General features: G+C 36.5%; 1 protein-coding gene across 1 annotated transcript in view; it reads left to right on the top strand.

The window, feature by feature from the left end:
* Positions 1-18,196, top strand: part of Nxph2 (neurexophilin 2) — a 113,742-nt gene extending 95,546 nt beyond the window's left edge. Inside the window, exon 2 of the mRNA XM_036184968.1 lies at positions 15,859-18,196. Within this exon, the coding sequence (XP_036040861.1) occupies positions 15,859-16,593 (735 nt within the window). The 3' untranslated portion in view covers positions 16,594-18,196. The remainder of the gene's footprint in view (positions 1-15,858) is intronic.
* Positions 18,197-18,949: the final 753 nt, after the last annotated feature.

The following is an 18,949-nucleotide window of genomic DNA, read 5'->3' as shown; positions in this document are numbered from 1 at the left end:
GTGCTATAGCCCATTTCTTAATTGGGCTTTTGGGCATTTTGATTTCTAATTACTTGAGTTCTTTATATATTCTGGATATCAGCCCTCTGTCAGATGTGGGGTTGGTGAAGACCTTTTCCCATTCTGTAGGCTGTCGATTTGTCTTATTGACCATGTCCTTTATTGCTCCATAAATATTATCTGCAAACTTTTCTGGTTGCAATACATTTGCTCATAAAAACTCAATATATATTTATTAAATACAGCTATCAAGTAACACACTCAGCCTAATGTCCACTTGGCCCAATCCCTGACTGCCGTTTCTATATTGTCTCTGCCCTTTCTCCCACCCACCATTCTCATTCAACCATTAGAATTCACTGAGCTTTGTCTGGCCATCTGTCCTCCTTCCCACACATTTTCCCTCTGCCTATAATACCCCTGTCACATCAACGAGACCCACAGACTCTTCCACATAGGAGCTTAAATGTCATCTCCACAGTTGTGACAGTCTCTCCCTGACATCCAATCTAAAGTGACCCACTGTGTACACAGTTATTTGTACAGATTTTTTATAAGGGTGATATTTCTGTCAATGATTACTGTCATATAGATAAAATAAGAGTTGCCATATTTAACCTTAGCAATAAAACTACTGCCAAACATTGCAATTGAACTTTTTGGCTCTTACTGATGAGATTTCTGTCTTCAGATCTGTATTTCCTGTTAGTCCCTGCATCAATTTAGAAAATTGTGAAGAGTATTAAAAGTTTTCTAAAGATAAAACAAACATGTGACTCTCAACAGAAAAGATGTCTACTATTTAGCTTTCTTTTCCCAAGCAACCATTTGTTTTCAAATGCAAAATGAATTTTGAAACAATGCCATGAAATATTAATATATGCAATTAACCTATTGACAGATGTTTTATTTTGTTATTCATTTCACTTTTTTCTTCCTTAATCTGCTATGATAGCTTTGTAATGGAGCACCAGAAATAATATTACTCTCAAGCAAGCTCTAGTGCTTGTCGTCAATAAAGCACATATATCCAATGGACACATAACTGTACAGATAATATTCAGGAAATTCTCTCCTCAGAGAAAGTGCTTTTCAAGATGTATTTCAAAGCTGACCAGCTTTCTCTCTCTCTCTCTCTCTCTCTCTCTCTCTCTCTCTCTCTCTCTCTGTGTGTGTGTGTGTGTGTGTGTGTGTGTGTGTTTCTGCTAAGCAAGTTGTCATTTTGTTTTAACTGTAGGGAATGGAACATAATTATTAAAGCAATCCAATTATCAGCTACATACAAGCAACAAAAACAAAGCTGCAGAACACATTTCATTATTGGTTCTATTTTTCAGCTTTAAAATGATCTGTGAGCTATCTTTAGGTTGTATAACAGTGACCAGTTTAGAGTTCTTGGCTTAAACAAGCACACCCAAGTGAAATAATTAGTTGCTAGCTATATAGATTCAATCATTATAATTTCATAACAGTAAACAAATCCATCAAGCAAACCAGTTTTTGTCCTCCCCACCTCATACTTAGCAATGGTTGTCACATTCAAAGAAAATGAATAAGTGCTTCTGGATTATCCTCCAAAAATTATTTCTCTCTTGTAGCATCTGCTGGATCCCTTGTTTGTTTTGTTTTGTTTTGTTTTGTTTTGTTTTGTTTTGTTTTTGTTTTAAATCAGCATACCTAGATTGTTCCATACATGGAAACATACAGTTCATTGCTGTTTTTCCTGGAGAGTCAGGATTTTCTTCTTTTATGGACAAAGAAATACAAATTGTTGGTGTGCTGAATATAATTATAAGCCATAAGGCTTCCCTTTCAATGGCAGGTAATCTATGCAACGTATTGTGTGCTGTATGTGTTACTGCATGTATTTTCAAGTAAGCTGGTATAAACTGTAAATATAATTGTTCAGTGCAAATACAGAAATCTGAAACCTTGGGGCCAGCACAATGGTTGGTGGGTCAGGGAACATACTTCATGAGCCTGTCAACTTGAGTTTAATTCCTGGTATCACATGAAGGTGGGAGAAGAGAACCAATCCCACAAAATTGCCCGGACCTCACTATGAGCATTGTGGCATTCTCTTCCTCCCAATAATGGTAAATTAAATACAAATTTTAAAGGGGAAACTTTTGTAGTATAAATGCCTCTTTGATAGTCTAACTGTAGGGACAGTTAGATTATTCTGTTTCTTCTTAGATATAGACACTAGTGTGTCTAATGACAATCAAGAATATTACAAAGTTTTGCTATCTATTAGCAGACTTCTAAGACTCTTATAAACACACTGTTCACTTGGAATATTATTGTTTATCTGGAACAAGTTCCATTCGTTAGCAAGTAACACTAAGCTATCAAACCTATATGGAACTTTGAAAGATGATTATGCTAATCATGGCCAAAGTCTGTCTGTTTCTGAACCTATTACAAACTCTTCCTAGCTCTTTGGGCATGTAAAGGGGAAAGACAAACCCTGATAAGGTCAATTTTTCTAGAACTGCAGTGAAAAGCCAGGAATTCAGAACACACTAAGCATCAGGCCATCCATATGGTAGTGTGAAACACCACAATATTGGCTGGCTTCTCACAAGAAAATTTAACTATCTATAATTTTATCATATTCTCATTAGTAACTAGAAGCCAATCAATACAGAATTTCTCTTTAGTGGCAAAGGAGTATAAAATACCCAAACAGATTTATTTGTCTAGTCACTAATTCATTCACTTTCAACTATCAACTGGAACATCTTGAATTTCGTTATCTGAATGAAAATTGATATTAATTGTACAGCTCTGCTCAGTCCTTTCTACCTTACCGCCCCTGTTCCCTTTGGTTGGGATGGCTATTTCTTTCATTGTTCTGTCCCCAGTCTTGTAAAAGCTACACTGGTAAGGCCTACAGTGGTCATCCCCTCAGCACTGAGTTGCAACTGAGGAGTCTAGCATAGCATCCTTTCATGCTTGTGAAGGGCCAGAAAATTAGTGTGACTTTTCCTAGAACACAAATATTGTTTGTCTTTTTCAGTTTTAAACTTCCAGGGCCAAGAGCACAATTACAGGTACCCAGAATAACGTATTTGGAAAGTATGTTGAATAGGTGGTTACAAAGTGACAGGTGCTTATATGAAACTTATGTGAAGGGGATTTGAGTTCCCCTCATGCCTCTGCACTGCACTCTCCACCTACTTAGCCAGAGTACCTACAGATAGATTTGTCTCATCAGAATTCACTGTCCATTGCATAAGCCCCTTCATCTCTTTAAAGTGATATGATTTTTTGAGTTGTTACCTTTTTTTTGTTTTGCACAAAGGCAGAACAAATTTTGTAGAAGGTGTTAGAACAATGGCATGATTTCCTGTTTTCTGTCCTGCTCTTCTGTGCTTTGAGCTTACTGTCTGACTGAGCTCATTTCTATCAGGCTCCTTTATTCATTCGTGACTCAGCATAATTATTTTGATGTGTATATTCAACTACAAATGGTTATGCCTACATATTCCTTCTTACAATATACAGGCTCCATCAGCACACTCCCCAATTCTTATTCATCCAGTGATTTAAAAGCTACTATGGGAGTGCTGTAAGAGTTCTTGTGATCTCAGGGATAAACAAAAGTATATGAGTCAATGAACTTAATTCTGTCAAAACAATATGTTTGGGGCTATTTGTAAATTTTTGTAGACTTCCTATTTTATTAAGCAGAACATGTTAATAGCTAATGTTTTCCTGTTAAGTCAGAAGATGCATGTTTGACTCATTGAGTTTAAAGGGCTCTATTGTTTTAAAGATCCAAGTTTTATGATAATTCTAAATGAAAACATTTTTCTTAAGGATTTTCTCTACTTAAGCAGGATATCAACATTAACAGCAGTTAAGTCATTTTGCTAGCACAAATTCTTTAATTAAAGGGAAGGAAGTAGTACTAATGTTCAAGTTCTTCCTGCAAACTCATCAGTTCAGCTTAACCATAAAAAAAGCAGACACACCCAAGTTGGGGAGAATTCTAAAAATTATCTGTCCAATATTCCTCAAAATGATCATCAGTGGCAAGCCACAAAAATCTGAGCAAATGTCCTATGTGAGACAACATGGATAGAGATTCACAATGACAGAGTGAGATGCTGGAATACACAGTGAATGGCAAAAGAAATACAAGGAAAATCTAGGCCTGAAAACGATGTGTATCAGTGTTGGTATTTCACTGCTTATGAAAAGTGCATTTTCTTGTTAGAATGTTAACAATGGAGGGAATTGAGCAGTGCACACTGAAACATGTCATATTGTGCAATTTTATGTTAACTAAAATTATTTGAAAATAAAATGCTTATTAAAAATATATAGCAGATATAGTTGAAAATTGTTAAAGAATGTTTTCAGAGAAATACGCTTTTTGGTTAATAAATGATTTCTATAATTTGTGACAGTTCTCACATCTGCTGCTATAAAATTCATTGCAGTTTTCCTGCCCATAAGAAAAATGCATTTAATTATCAGTGAAATTCAACTTCAGCTTGGTAAGATGAATGACTTGAGCCTGTCAGCTACTCTCGCCAACACCATGACAAAAGGAACTGGAATGAAAACCTGCTTCTCTCCAACTGCTTCAACCAATTGATGACAGTTTGAGCTCTTATTAATCTTCTTTGGATTCCTCTGTAAGAAGCAGAAAAGGATAATATGATATCATTGTGTCTAACTAATGTGTGTGATTATTGAAATTGATTTATCCAACAAAACATAAATTATTTAAGCTTTGATGAATGTGTTGAAAACAAATGTTCAACAGATAAAGATCAGCACTTGTTCTTTCTTCCCCTTTATAAAACTCCATTTGGTGCTTATAGGTAAGTGTTTTTGCATTATTGTCATAAGATGATGGGACAAAAATCAGGGATGATACTGATACTGGCATGAGAGCCCCAGCAAGTGCAGAAGTGTGCAAAGGGACACAGACACATGTTGTAGCTAGCAAATAACAACTTTACTTTGACAGGAAATTTTGCCGAGAGAAACCTATTGTCTTCTTCCAGAATATTTTATCACAGATTCACAGATGCTGTTCAGTACTGAAGGTTCCTACTCTGATGCAAGTCCTCTTGCAGAACTCACTGGACTAGAATCAAAGAGAAGAAGATATGAAGCCAATTGTTCTTCAAGTTCTAATTGTGTCATGTGTTTTTTTCTTTTTTTGATGGTGGATGAATGCTGAAAATACTGACAGTGTAAAATTTAATATGAAGCTCCACAGATTCAATTCAGGACAGCTATTTCAATTGTACAGAAGTTCATTGAGCTATATAGACTTTGAGTGCAGTTAATTTTGGTGTGTGATGTTTAATTTATATGAACATTTTTGTACTGAATTTTATAAAAATGATTTTTAAAATCCATAAACACATTTTTTCAGTGAAGAGAGTTTATCAGCATTTCTGATCTAGGTGTGAATTCATTGCTAGTGAGACTATGTATGAGGAAATGATTGATCTCTTTGGTTGAGAAGGCAGATTTCTACTGAGCTGTTAATTTATCATATGGCACAGAACACAGTCTTCAATTACTCATTAGTCAGTTCTTTGGAGACTTATGAATTTGTATAATTCTTCAGAAACAGTGTTCAGTAGGAGCCATGAGCTTCTGCATTTGGACATGGAAGAAACATTGGTTATTGAAGGGCCTTGTGCTATGGATTAGTCTCTAATTATTATTTTCTTTGTCTTAAAAAAAGCACATTAGATATAAATGAGAAAATTTGGGGCTCAGGTCATAGACTTATGAAGGAGAAATAATATCCATGATCAATAAAAGGTTTCTTTTCCTACCATATCATGTTGATTCTGTGGACAAGGCTACATGTGTACAGCAAGGGCAGAGTCATAGCTTGTTTATCTAGTCTGTCTCCACTCATAAGGTCTTCTGAGGGTAAGCATGAACTTTAGAGGCTTAGATCATGCAACCATCTAGCATATCTGCTATAATCCCCTATAAAAATGTGCTTTCTCAGTGATAACACCACCACATAGTGATGACTTACAATAAAAGGAAGATGCACAAGTTATACCAGAGGAGGAGGAAGTCTGGAATGGGATGCAGTTTCATCAGCATTTAAAGATGATGAGAAATGTATTTCTATTTTTAATTACTCTAGAAAATCATTACTGAACTCCTTATTGAGATTTGTACTTAGCTCCAGAAATCAGCATGGTGCACACTGCTCAGTCGAATTGTACAGTTTTTGTCAACTTGGCTAATGATATTGCTAGAGCAAATTAGAGAAGGTCATCTGTGGAAATAGATAAACAGATTAAATGACAAGTAGATATTTTATACACAAATGGTGCATGTATATATAAAATAAACACTTTTTATATAAGAAACGTCAAGTCAGGGTTTTCAATACAGGGAGGGAATGTTATAGTTTGTGCTGTTGACTAAATAATATCTTATGTAAATCAACCATAAAATCAAGGGCTCCTTTAGTATGTTTCTGTAAGAAGAAGAGTTTGTTAGAATGATTATTTTAGGAATAGAATTGTGTTTTAAATCTCACATTGAAAATCTTTTCTGAAGAGTTAAAGAACCTTTATATAAAATCTCATCTAATTTATTTCTTGATAGATTTAATTTGTTTTTGTTGCCTTGGTTGTATTTCTTAAGGGAGTCATATATGTTTGGATGAAATTCTGTTACATCTTTATAAATTTCTTTTGGAAAAATATATCTTACCAAAAATCAGTAAATGGCCATTTGCTTTTATTAGTGAGTATGATGGTTTGAATAGGAATGCCCCCCCCCCCATATATTTCAATACTTGGTCATTAGAGAGTGCCACTATTAGGAGGTGTTTCTTTGTTGGCATAGGTGTTGCTTTGTTGGAAGAAGTATATGACCAAGGGTTTCAGAATTTCAAGCCAGGCCCAGTGCCCCTCTCTCTTTCTCTCTCTTTCTCTCTCTCCCTGCTTCCTGTCAATCCAGATGTGGAATTCTAGGCTCCTTCTCCAGCACCATGTCTGCCTGCATGCTTCTTGTCACAACAATAATCGACCTAACTTCTGAATTGTAAACCAGTTACAATTAAACGTTTTCCTTTATAAGAGTTGTTGTGGTCATAGTGTCTCTTCACAGCAATTGAACATTAAGACAGTGAGTAACCTCAGAACCACCACATCAGCTGTCCGAGCAGTAAGGGAGGGTCTCGTAAGATGCTGAGGTCTACTGCATGTTCTAAAATCCATTACAATTAGTTAAGATTGGAAAACTCTTGCCACTGAATTGGGATCAATATTTATAGGTTTTCAAAAAGCAAAACCAAAACTGATAGGGAGGTTGAACAAAGCAACGATTCAACAGACACATTCTAAGCAGAAAAAGTTCAGGAAAACATGCAACATGCAAAAAGCACTTACAGGAAAAAAAGACAACTTCTTGTAGCAGAGACTCTATTTCCCATACTTGTGGCCAATAGTACTTCTGAATACAATGTATCTTAGTTCTGTTAATAAAGTATACGTTGGTAGAAAGTTCTAAAAATTTAGGGTCTGGTAAGATGGGTAAAGATGCTTGCCACAAAGCCTGATTTAATCCTTGAATACAGTCCTCTAATAACTACATGGTAGAAAGAGAGAACCAATCCTGGGCTCAACAATTCACCCACCCACAGTCCCTCCTCCTTCTCGACAACTGGACACACAGAGCAAGGCCAGAAAAATGGAAGCACATGAATTGTGAGCCAAAGGCTGTGGAGCCCCCAGCTGGATCAGGCCCTCTGGATAAGTGAGACAGTTGAGTGGCTTGGACTATTTGGGAAGCATCCAGGCTGTGGGACCTGGACATGTCCTTAGTGCATGAGCTGGCTGTTTGGAACCTTGGGCTTACACAGGGACACTTTGCTCAGCCTGGAAGGAGGGGACTGGACCTGCCTGTACTGAATCCACCAGGTTTAAATGAATCCCCAGGGGAGTCTTGATCCTGGAGGAGATGGGAATGGAGGGGAGGGGATGGGGAGAAGGTGGGGGTGGGGGCGGGAGGGGGAAGGACAGGGGAACCCATGGCTGATGTGTGAAATTAAAACACAAATATACTTTTAAAAAAAGGGGAAAAAAAAGAGAGAACCAACTCCTGCAAGCTGCCTGCTGACATCCAAACATACACACACACACACACACACACACACACACAAAATAAATGAATGAATGAATGAATGAATGAATGAATAAGTAAGTAAATAAATGAATGAACTTTAAGTTTAAATGGTTTAATATGGTAGATATTTAATATAGTCTAAATGAAATTTTCCCATTGGACTGACAGTTATCCCCCAAGAGGTGAAACCATCTAACAAAAACTTCTACATCAGACATTAGAAACCCTCTTCTGAAGTATTAGTCAAACTTACTACACACCACATTGGCAAACTACTTACACCACATTAGCAAAACAGCAAAATCCCTTCCTGTATTCTAAATATGTGTCCTTACACCCACAAATAGGTGTAGTCCTCACCCCTTATCTCTTTGCAACAGAAGGACACCACTACAGAAAACCACAACCAATCAAAGTACAGAAATGTGGAGCCCAGGCCCAATGGATACCCCTGAAAAACAACTCCTACACCTAAGGCTCAGTAATAGTTGTGGGGTACAAATAATGGAAAAGCCGGTGGATCAGCAAGTTTGCTATGATATTGTGTCTCCTAGTAGTGTCAGCATCGATACCCATAAAATCTCACCAGCATGACTGCCTAAACTGAGCTGGACATGACATGAACAAGGACAACAATAGTAGACACAGTAAAGTGGGCGGAGAAAAGCCCAGAAGGCCTCATTCCCACTCAAGGAACTGTGAGGAAGTAAAAAATGATGGGAGTGAAAGAAATAGTCCTCCCCAGTTGGTATTAGTTACCCAGAACCATACCATATGGTCAGCCCTGAAAGCATACAAATGAGCAACAACTATACATACTGAGAAGGTTCGATTTATGGGTTTATGGTTGTGTGTCTGTGTGTGCTCATGTGTTTGCATGTATACATGTAATGACAATTAATGAAAAAATGGGTCATGAATTTGAAAGAGAGCAAGGAGAGGTACATTTGATGGCTTGGAGGTAAGAAAGGGGAGGGAGAAATGTAATTATATTACAATCTCAAAAGTAAAAGAGAAAATGAAATAATAAAACCTTTTAAATTTTTATTTTATTTACATTCATGTATATGTGTGTGAATATGCTTGTGTGTGCAGGTGGACAGAGGAGGGCATTAGCATCCCTGGAGATGAAGTTAATGATGTCTGTGAGACACACAACATAGGTTCTGGCAACTGAGTTTAGGTCCTCTGCAATGGCAGCAAGTGCTTTTAACCACTGGACTATCTCTCCATCCCTATTATTTTAAAAAATAAGAATGTAAATACAAAAGGCATCTTAAAAGAGGAATCCAAAGGAATATATGCTCTGGAAGACAGGAAGGCAAACAGGTGTGAGAAAAGAAGTTTTCCAGTTGTGCCAAGTCAAGTCTATTCAGTAAGCAAAGGAGCAGTTCATGTACAGGAGATTCTCAGGAAACAGCAGGTGTTTCTGACTTATTTCCTTAACAAGGCAAAGCTCACAAAGTAAATACACAGGTGAAAACAGAGAGAAAGTGGGCATCTTATCTGCTTGTGTGACCTTGGTCTCACTGGGGGTCAAGATGTGTAATTTGACACAGATTTTTCAGTTCTCAGCACTGGAGCTGGAAAACTAAACCCCATGGCTATTGCCATTGATTTGGGTACAATATAGCCAAGAGTTCAAAATTAGAAAGCTACAGTTACAGTATCAGATATAGTTTGATCTCCACATCCTAAATCTTTCCCTTGGGAATATGTCATCTCTAATACCTCAGGGATAGAAGTAGTGAAACCAGATAGGCTGGCACATGCCTGTAGTCATAACACTTGAAAGGACAGAGAGAGGCAGGAGACTCATGAATCTGAGGCCAACTTGGATAAAGCTGTAAAAAATCCTATAGCAAAATAAATCAGAACCAAGACCTAAAGAAATAGTTCAGTGCTAAAGCACTAGCTCACCATGTACAAAACTGTAGTCCTGGCAGTCCTACCAAGGCATACTAAGCAACCCCTCCTGAACACACCAACTAAAGAGATAAATATTAGTCAGAAAAAGCAAAACAGAAAAACGTGTATTCAATATGGTCACACTGGGAAGAAGAAAAAATCAACAGATATACAGCTCCTTCCAAGTCTCTTTGGGATACTGTGACAGTAAAGTTTAAGTTTAAATAAAAAGCTTATTTTGTAGCTTGAAGTTTTTCTGTGTCCCGCTGGGTCAGCAGCCACTCAGATCCAAATAAACACACAGAGGCTTATATTAATTACGAACTGTAGGTCCATTGCATCAGGCTTATTAATGACTAGTTCTTATACTTAAATTAACCCATAATTCTTATCTATGTTTAGCCATGTGGCTTGGTACCTTTCCTCAGTTCTGCCTTGTCATCTTGCTTCCTATGTGTCTGGCCAGTGACTCCTGACTTAGCCTTCCTCTTCCCAGAATTCTCCTTGTCTGCTTAACCTGCCTATACTTCTTGCCTGGCTACTGGCCAATCAGCATTTTATTTATCAACCAATCAGAGTAACATATATTCACAGCATACAGAAAGACATGCACAGCACTTGCCCTTTTCTTTTTTCCAAAATGAAGCTTTTAACTTTAGTATAGTAAAATTACATATAATAGAGCAGTTATCAAGAAAGAATCACAATTGCAGTATCCAATCCACTTATATTTGACAAATTCAAAGAGAATATTTTATTTATTTTATATTTGTGAGTCCAAGGTTTCATATCTAACTTATCTCTTATCATAACCAGGGAAAATCATAATTATAACTATTTAGTCTTCAATTACATCAAAGACCTCAGAAGGATACAATATTACCTAAGTAAACAGGAAGAGCATTGTAAGCAACTTCCAAAAATCTAGAATGACAGAGACAGCTGTCTGCCTGGATAGTCATCCAAAGTTTGGTGTACCAATGTGGGGCTCCTCAATTTCCATAAGATCTAAAAGGGTTTAAAAATGGCTTCTAAAACACACAATTACAGAGCCAGAAACAGCTTTCTGCTTCATCTCTTATGCAGGTCAAGATATAGTGATGCCATGGCGTGCAGACTTGAGCTACAGTATGGCAGATTCACAGCATATGGGCTTGAGTGCAACATGGCAGATTCCTGCCACTATTCACAATGGCATCTGTAAGCCACACAGCATGGTGTATGGTGGATATAGCTTTTGCTAATACAGAAAAAAAAATAATAAAGGGAAGAAAGAAAAGGTTTTGGGGCCAAATGCTGCTGGATGGAAGCATAGACCCACTGCTTCACAAAGTCAGCAATAAGCATGGTTCCCCCAGAGCTGGCGGTAAATATAGTTCTGCCCTGTTGGAAAGCTGAGGTGGGTGGAGCCAGCAGCCAAAGCTGCCACTTCAGTACTAGCCACTTGTGGTGGGTATTGTGTTCCCTGAAATATTGTGTGTTCCCCGAAATAAACATATCTGGGGTCAGAGAACAGACAGCCACTAGAACAAAGCCAAAAATGGTGGCTAGAAAATGGGAAGAGTAAGCCATAGCAGAAGTTGGGCGGTGGTGGTATACACCTTTAATCCCAGCACTTGGGAGGCAGAGCTAGCTGGATCTCTGAGTTCAAGGCCACTTTAGAAACAGCTAAGCATGGTGACCCACGCCTTTAATCCCAGAAACCCACCCTTTAATCCCAGGGAGTGGGAGCAGAAAGAGAAAAGTATATAAGGCCTGAGTACCAGGAACTAAAGGAATAAAGCATGTAGTTACTTAAGCATTTGGTTGGTTAAGCATTCAGGCTTTGGAGCAGACAGTTCAGCTGAGATTCATGTGGAGGAGGACTCAGAAGCTTCCAGCCTGAGGAAAAAGGATCACCTGAAGAACTAGCAAGGTGAGATAGCTGTGGCTTGTTCTACTTCTCTGATCTTCTAGCAATCACCCCAATAACGGGCCTCAGGTTTGTTTTTATTAACAAGTACCTTTAAGATTCATGCTAAAGCCACTGTAGCTAAAAGCAATAGATTCACAATAAAACAGATTCAGATGAAATAAATCTCTAACTGGTTTACAATGTGTGTAAAAATATACATAGGCTTGGAAGATAGAAGAAAAGGAATATAGACAGTTATATAAAGAAATAGAAAGTTTAAAAAAATAAAGTCTTTAAAAAGAAAGTAAAAGGAATATAAAAAAATAAGCCATGAAAGGTGAAAATCATACACAGAGTGTGGATTATATTGTCTTTGGGATTTTTAACTTCAGAGGGACATTTGATTGCAAAAGCTGTTGAGTTAAATTTATATATATATATAAATATTTTAAAGGTATCTCAATTTCAAAATGTATATCTAAGGATACCTTGCTTTAGAAAGGAGACTCTGCCTTTGTTTCCATGGAAGCAATAGGCTATGGATTTGTTCCAGGTTAAGATGGATCAGATTTGATCAAGCCAGACCTCCTGAACTTTAACAGATGGAACCTATCAACAAAGATTATATCCGGTCTTCCCAGGACTTGAACATTATCTCAAACTTTCTCAAGATCTCCATAAAACTACCATCGCCCCCTATCAATGGAAAGTAGCTTAGAGAATTATACCCACATTCCCCCAAAATGGATTATGGTTGTTTGTCTTTATTTAGGTTGTTGGTTACAAATTGCTGTTGGTTACAGTCAATCTCTTTCTAAAAGAAAAAAGGGGGATATGATATAGATATATAGGATATAGATATGATAGGGTAAGGAGTAACAACTTATTTAAAATGTTTACATTGCTATGGATTTTACTTTATTGATATAAATTTAAAGTTAATTTTGTTATATTTTATTTATATTTCTACTCTTGTTTAAGGTATTATGTTCAACTTATTTAAAATTGTAATCTATAATTATAGAATACAGATTAATAATTAGTCATCCATGATAATCAAACTTATAATCATGTTAAGTTTTTTAGGTATACATATATATATATTTCAATTAGGTAGGTAATCTTGAAACAGTTCAAAGATCTACAGAATATGGCATTTTAAATGTTTTAAAAACTTAGACTTTCCTGGACAATGAGACATATCTGCTCCTGGCAACAGCGATTGACTTCAAAGAGGAAGATGGACGTTGAACACACTCCGTGTGGAGTTTATATTCTTCTTGACTAAACAGCCATTTGAGCAAGAAACTTTTTTTGCCTGGACTTTTGATAAAATGTTGTATAAACTGGACATGCAGGACTCATAGGAAGGTGACCACTAAATTTGCTAAAACGAGGCAAAGTGGTTCTTCAGTTTCCTGCTTCACAGAGGAGACTGACAGACATTCTACAGGACACAGCAAAAAGTGACTGAGAGATTAGTCCTATGGGCTAAAGATGGATGCCCCAAGATTACAGAGGAACTTTGGATGACTTTCCAGGCAGGCAGCTTTCCCTGTTGTTTCCAGAATTTTAGAAGTTGCTTACAATACATTTCTTGTTTACTTAGGTAATATTATATCCTTCTGGGGACTTTGATGTAGTTTAAAACCAGATAGTTATAATTTCTCTTGGTTCTGATAAAAGATAAGTTAGATATGAAACCTTAGACTCATAAATATAGGATAAATAGAATATTTTCTTTGAATTTGCCAAATATAAATAGACTAGATATTATAACTGTTATATGATAAAGTTAAAATCTTCCTTTTTTATTAGACAGAAAAGGGGAGGTGCTATGAAATGTTGTTCTATATGCTGTGAATGTGTGTTGCTCTGATTGGCCAGTAGCCGAGCAGGAAGTATAGGCAGGATAAGCAGACAAAGAGAATTCTGGGAAGAGGAAGGCTGAGTCAGGAGTCACTGACATAGGAAGCAAGATGACAAGGCAGAACTGAGAAAAGGTACCAAGCCACATGGCTAAACATAGATAAGAATTATGGGTTAATATAAATGTAAGAGTGTCAGTAATAAAACTGAGCTAATGGCCAAACAGTTATAATTAATATAAGCTTCTGAGTGATTATTTTGTAAGTGGGTCACAGGACTATAGGGGCTTGGCAGGACCAGAGAAACTTCTGACCTACAATACACAACTGAGCTAGTCCCCTGGTCCAAATGTGGCCCTTCCCATCATTGTCTCGGTTCCTTTTTTTTTTTTTTTTTTTTTTTTTTTTTATAAAGCAAGTTGATCTGATAACTTTGTCAGAATGATGTGAAATCTCTTCCTAGAAGACAAGTTCATCCTCTGGCTGGCACCAGGCTTCAGCCTTTGCTTTTCTTTACATGAGATTCCTAGGGAAATTTCTATTCATCTGGGATTTTTAAAAAACAGTTTGTTAGCCAAATGGAGTGGCACAAGTATCTTCCTTTGGAATAGCTTCACCCCTGCCATGTTGGGTCTAGAAGTTATCAACTCAGCGTGCGTATGTGTAAACACCTAAGATGTGGAATGGATGAGTTCTCATAAAAGCAAGAATGTATGTTATATCAAATCACCTTTAACCTAACCATAGTAGTTTCAGTGATAAAAAAAAAAAAAAAACTTGAAGAAAAAAAAGGATAAAACTCCACTGTTTTTGAGTCTTTGGATCCCTACCTCACAGTGATTCTGGGACTGTGTAGGTAAAGACTAGGTTCTGCTAGAACTTAAACTTCCAAAGTTTTGTGACTGTTGAGAAACATCACATTCTCAGACTAGGTTGTGTAATATTTTTAGTCTGTACTAAAGCTATTCTCTTCTGAAATTTTATTGAAAATAATCTGAAATGAATTGTGCCACGTGCTTTGGAAGTGTGAGTGGGTTGGAGAAGCAGTGTATGATTCCAGCCTCACTTTGCTCCTCTTCTCTTCATCATGCTGACAGTTTTCTCTGGAATCATTACAATAGTGGTTTTGTACCATGAAGATAAGAGGCTATCTATATTTCCACCAGGAACCTCTGTTTCTCATACTCTATAACTCACTCATAAATATTCATTCCAAGTAATAGTTTCATATATGTCATAATCTTGCCCCTCATAACCCACATTGACATAACAAAAGGAACTGAGAAAATCATGAGGACTTCTACTCCTAAAACAATAAAAAGAAAAATCAAATATAAATAAAAATGCTGTCTCGATGGCTATGGTTTGAACCAAAATACTTTGGAACTTTCAAAACAGATATATAGGTCTTCCTTAGAAATTCTGTCATTGGAGTATGGTTTTATTATAATTAAGCTATTAAGCTATAGAGACTCTTAATCAATGTATACCTTTTCACATTATTTTCTCTTAATGTAAGAAAACTAAATATATAATTATATTTTCCATCCAAATTTGCCATGGAAAATGAAATATTAATCATCATTTTGTTACAGATTGTTAGATGGACTTTTAATGAAATGATGTGTATTGTCTTTGAATAATGCAATGCCATAATCTTTCCAAATTTAAAAGATTTTTTAGTATTTTATACTTAAATGACTTTGTGGCTACTTGGTAGAAGTTTTTGGTATTTATATATTCATCTATCTAAAAGAACAAATATTCACAAATTTAATGGTTTATCACATGAGGGCCAAAAATACTACTTGAGCCAATCTGCAAATTAAATGCTGAGGATGTAGAGAACCACAGCAACAACGAAGCTGTAATATTTAGTTTTAACCTCTCCATTTCACTGCTTGAATTAAATGCTCTTGTCATTATTCTGTTGAACATATCTGTGTGTGAATGGATATTGGAATCTAAATTATCTCATTTCTCTTTGGCTTATCAACCTATGCTTATTTTCAAAGCCTGTCCCAAAGCATATTTTTCTTTCTTCTTTTCTCACAGCTCTTTTGGGACAGTGAAGAAGTGATACATGCCACAGAGGGTATAGACTGGGAAGACAGAGATGTTCCAGGAGCATTGGTTGAAAATGTGGTACACTCACGGATTACCAGTCCTCTGCGTCTATTTGTTAAACAGCCTCCAGGTCCAAAGCCTGCATATTCAGACAGCATGGAAAATTTTTGGGATTGGCTGGCTAACATCACAGAGATTCAGGAGCCACTGGCAAGAACTAAAAGACGGCCAATAGTGAAAACAGGAAAATTCAAGAAAATGTTTGGGTGGGGCGACTTCCATTCTAACATTAAAACTGTCAAGCTTAACCTGCTTATCACAGGGAAAATTGTTGACCATGGAAATGGAACGTTCAGTGTTTATTTCCGACACAATTCAACAGGCCTGGGCAATGTTTCCGTGAGCTTGGTACCGCCCTCTAAAATAGTGGAATTTGAAGTATCCCCTCAGTCTACCTTGGAGACTAAGGAATCCAAATCTTTCAACTGCCGTATTGAGTATGAAAAAACAGATCGGGCAAAGAAGACCGCTCTGTGCAATTTCGACCCATCCAAGATCTGCTACCAGGAGCAGACTCAGAGCCATGTGTCCTGGTTATGTTCTAAACCGTTTAAGGTCATCTGCATTTACATTGCCTTTTACAGTGTTGATTATAAACTTGTGCAAAAGGTTTGTCCTGACTACAATTACCATAGTGAGACGCCATACTTATCTTCTGGATGAATCTCTTCTCAGTAATAGAAACTAAATACTCATGTCAATTTACTTAAAATGCCCAAGATCACCACGGCAAAAGATCTCTTTTATTTCTGGCAGTGGACTACAATTCCTTGTCCAGTTTCCAAATTAAATATAAATATATAAATATATATATTCAAATGTGGAGTGAATTTGTTTTGGTGATAACTACCTTTATCTAAAAAGTCAAGCTGATCATGAAACCATCATTTTCATGGGAGATGGTAACATTATGGAAATGTTGCTTCTCTGTAAGAAGCATCAGTAGTAGCCGTGTGTGAAGAAAGGAACCAAATTATGCATGTGATAAGCATTGCTCTTCAAATGAGCCTGCCATTGAAATGTTTTGGATGGTTTCCTTAGAAAGAGTACATTCAGTAAAGTAACTGAAAAGGTGCTATTTGAGAGATGGACTGTGTTTCTGGTGTTGAACCCTTTTTTAAAACTACTGTCTCTTCATATTGGTGCCAGTTTTTATGGCTACAGCATCACGGGAGAACCAAACAGATTACCATCTGAGCAGTTCTGAGTAGAATGTAGTTGAAGCACTTTATCTTCATGATTTTCATTTGAGTGGCATTGTAACAAACCATTTGGGTACTAGATAAGCAAATGTGGGTTTAAGTCAGCTCAACAATAATGAAGATGAAGATGTTTTCAAATATTTATGTGCTGGAAGATTTTTTTTTTTGACGTTTTATTCACATTACGGTTTAGAACTTCATTCCCTTCATTTCACAGTCCAACTTTAAATACATTTATGGAGCATTTCCAAAATTAAAAAGAAAGTATTTCTGGGCAGAAAAATTCCAGTCATGGGCTCGTTATTTGTAGCCCCTCAGATTAAAGTTGTGTGTGTGTGTGTGTGTGTGTGTGTGTGTGTGTGTGTGTGTGTGTTTAGGTAATCAGAATGAAAATAAGAATTCTGTGTGGAAACAATGAGTTACATTTGAGTATTTCTAAATGTTAAATGCTGATGCCTACAATGCCCATGTCACTGAGCTTTTGAAATTACTTTAGTCTCAGTATCATCATCTTCTAGAAGAGTTGAGTAACCATCTTTATGATGTAACTTGACATTATATGAGAGTAGGCAAAAGGAAGAAGGCTTCTGGGGCCTGGGGCCTGAGATGTGTGGTTACTCTCCCTGCAGTAGATGTTAACTTCTTTCTCACTTCTCATCTGTACAATATCAATCAAGTAAAATTCTCAGAGGACTCATGGAAGGTAAGTCCTAATCAACAAATATGCTCTTATCACACTGTTCAGAAAGCCAACAGCTCTGTTCTCTATTTCACACCTCTATTCTGTTCTTTCCTGGTGATATCTGCAGTGTCTTATTTTGTCTTTTGTACAAGTTGTGCTAGGCTTCGTATGTGGTAGTCCATGCTTGAAGTTCCTCCTTTGAGTTCATTGGGGGCTTTTGTAATTTTGTGGTTGGTGAATGATATTTTGAGACATCTTTTTATGTTCATCTATAAACATGAGTAAAATACTATTTATTGTAAAATATATATACTTAGGATTTTCTGTGTACAAATGAAGTATGTGTGCACTTTTATGTAAATAAAATAATTTGCTAGTTCTGCACATGGCTCTAGGTGTTTGTTTGTTTTTTAAAGAGGTTTTTACTTGTTTTTTTTTTTTTCTCAAAATGTTTTATTTTTCCAGTGTGTGTGTAATGCCAATTAAATATTAAGATTTTTCTTATATACATGTTAAATATGATAGGCTGGATATGAAAATTATAGAGTAAATGGTAACTCATGAAAAGCAGATAGAATATAGTCTGACATAAAAAAACGGTGTAGGTGCAGTTGCTCTTCTCATTGTGTTATTCAAAATGTAAAATTAGATTTTAAGCTGTCTGATGTCCAAATGCTGAGAGGTATAATCATTTCCATGCAAAGAAATAAATTCCAAGTCAATTTATGCAAGTCTTCATTTCAAGCAGGATTTGTGATTTTTTTTCAAGTTTCCTACAGGCATATTTTTAAAGTAGTGTAGAACATATGCCACATCTATTTCTAAGTCATAACTTCACTTCAAACTACATAATCATCAGTGATGGCACTTGGCATATTATAAGTCAGACCCCATTTAAACCTGCGCATGCACACATTCCTATAAAAACCATTGTTCTTTTTAGTCCTGAGTTAAGGAAAAGGACATTAAGATAAGCAAATTTCTCATACAATAATAAACTTCACAAATTAAGAAATGAATCCTTTTAAAATGTAGTATTAAACTAGAGGCCAAGCTAATTACCAAATATAAAGTGCCTAGCCCAATATTAGCCTAAGATGAATACTTCAAAAGGGGCACTGTTTGCTGTCATCTG

Source organism: Onychomys torridus, chromosome 4, assembly GCF_903995425.1.
Source record: "Onychomys torridus chromosome 4, mOncTor1.1, whole genome shotgun sequence".
NCBI classification, from domain to species: Eukaryota; Metazoa; Chordata; class Mammalia; order Rodentia; family Cricetidae; genus Onychomys; species Onychomys torridus.
The sequence above is the reverse complement of the archived record's forward strand: the minus strand, read 5'-3'. Positions and strand labels throughout refer to the sequence as shown.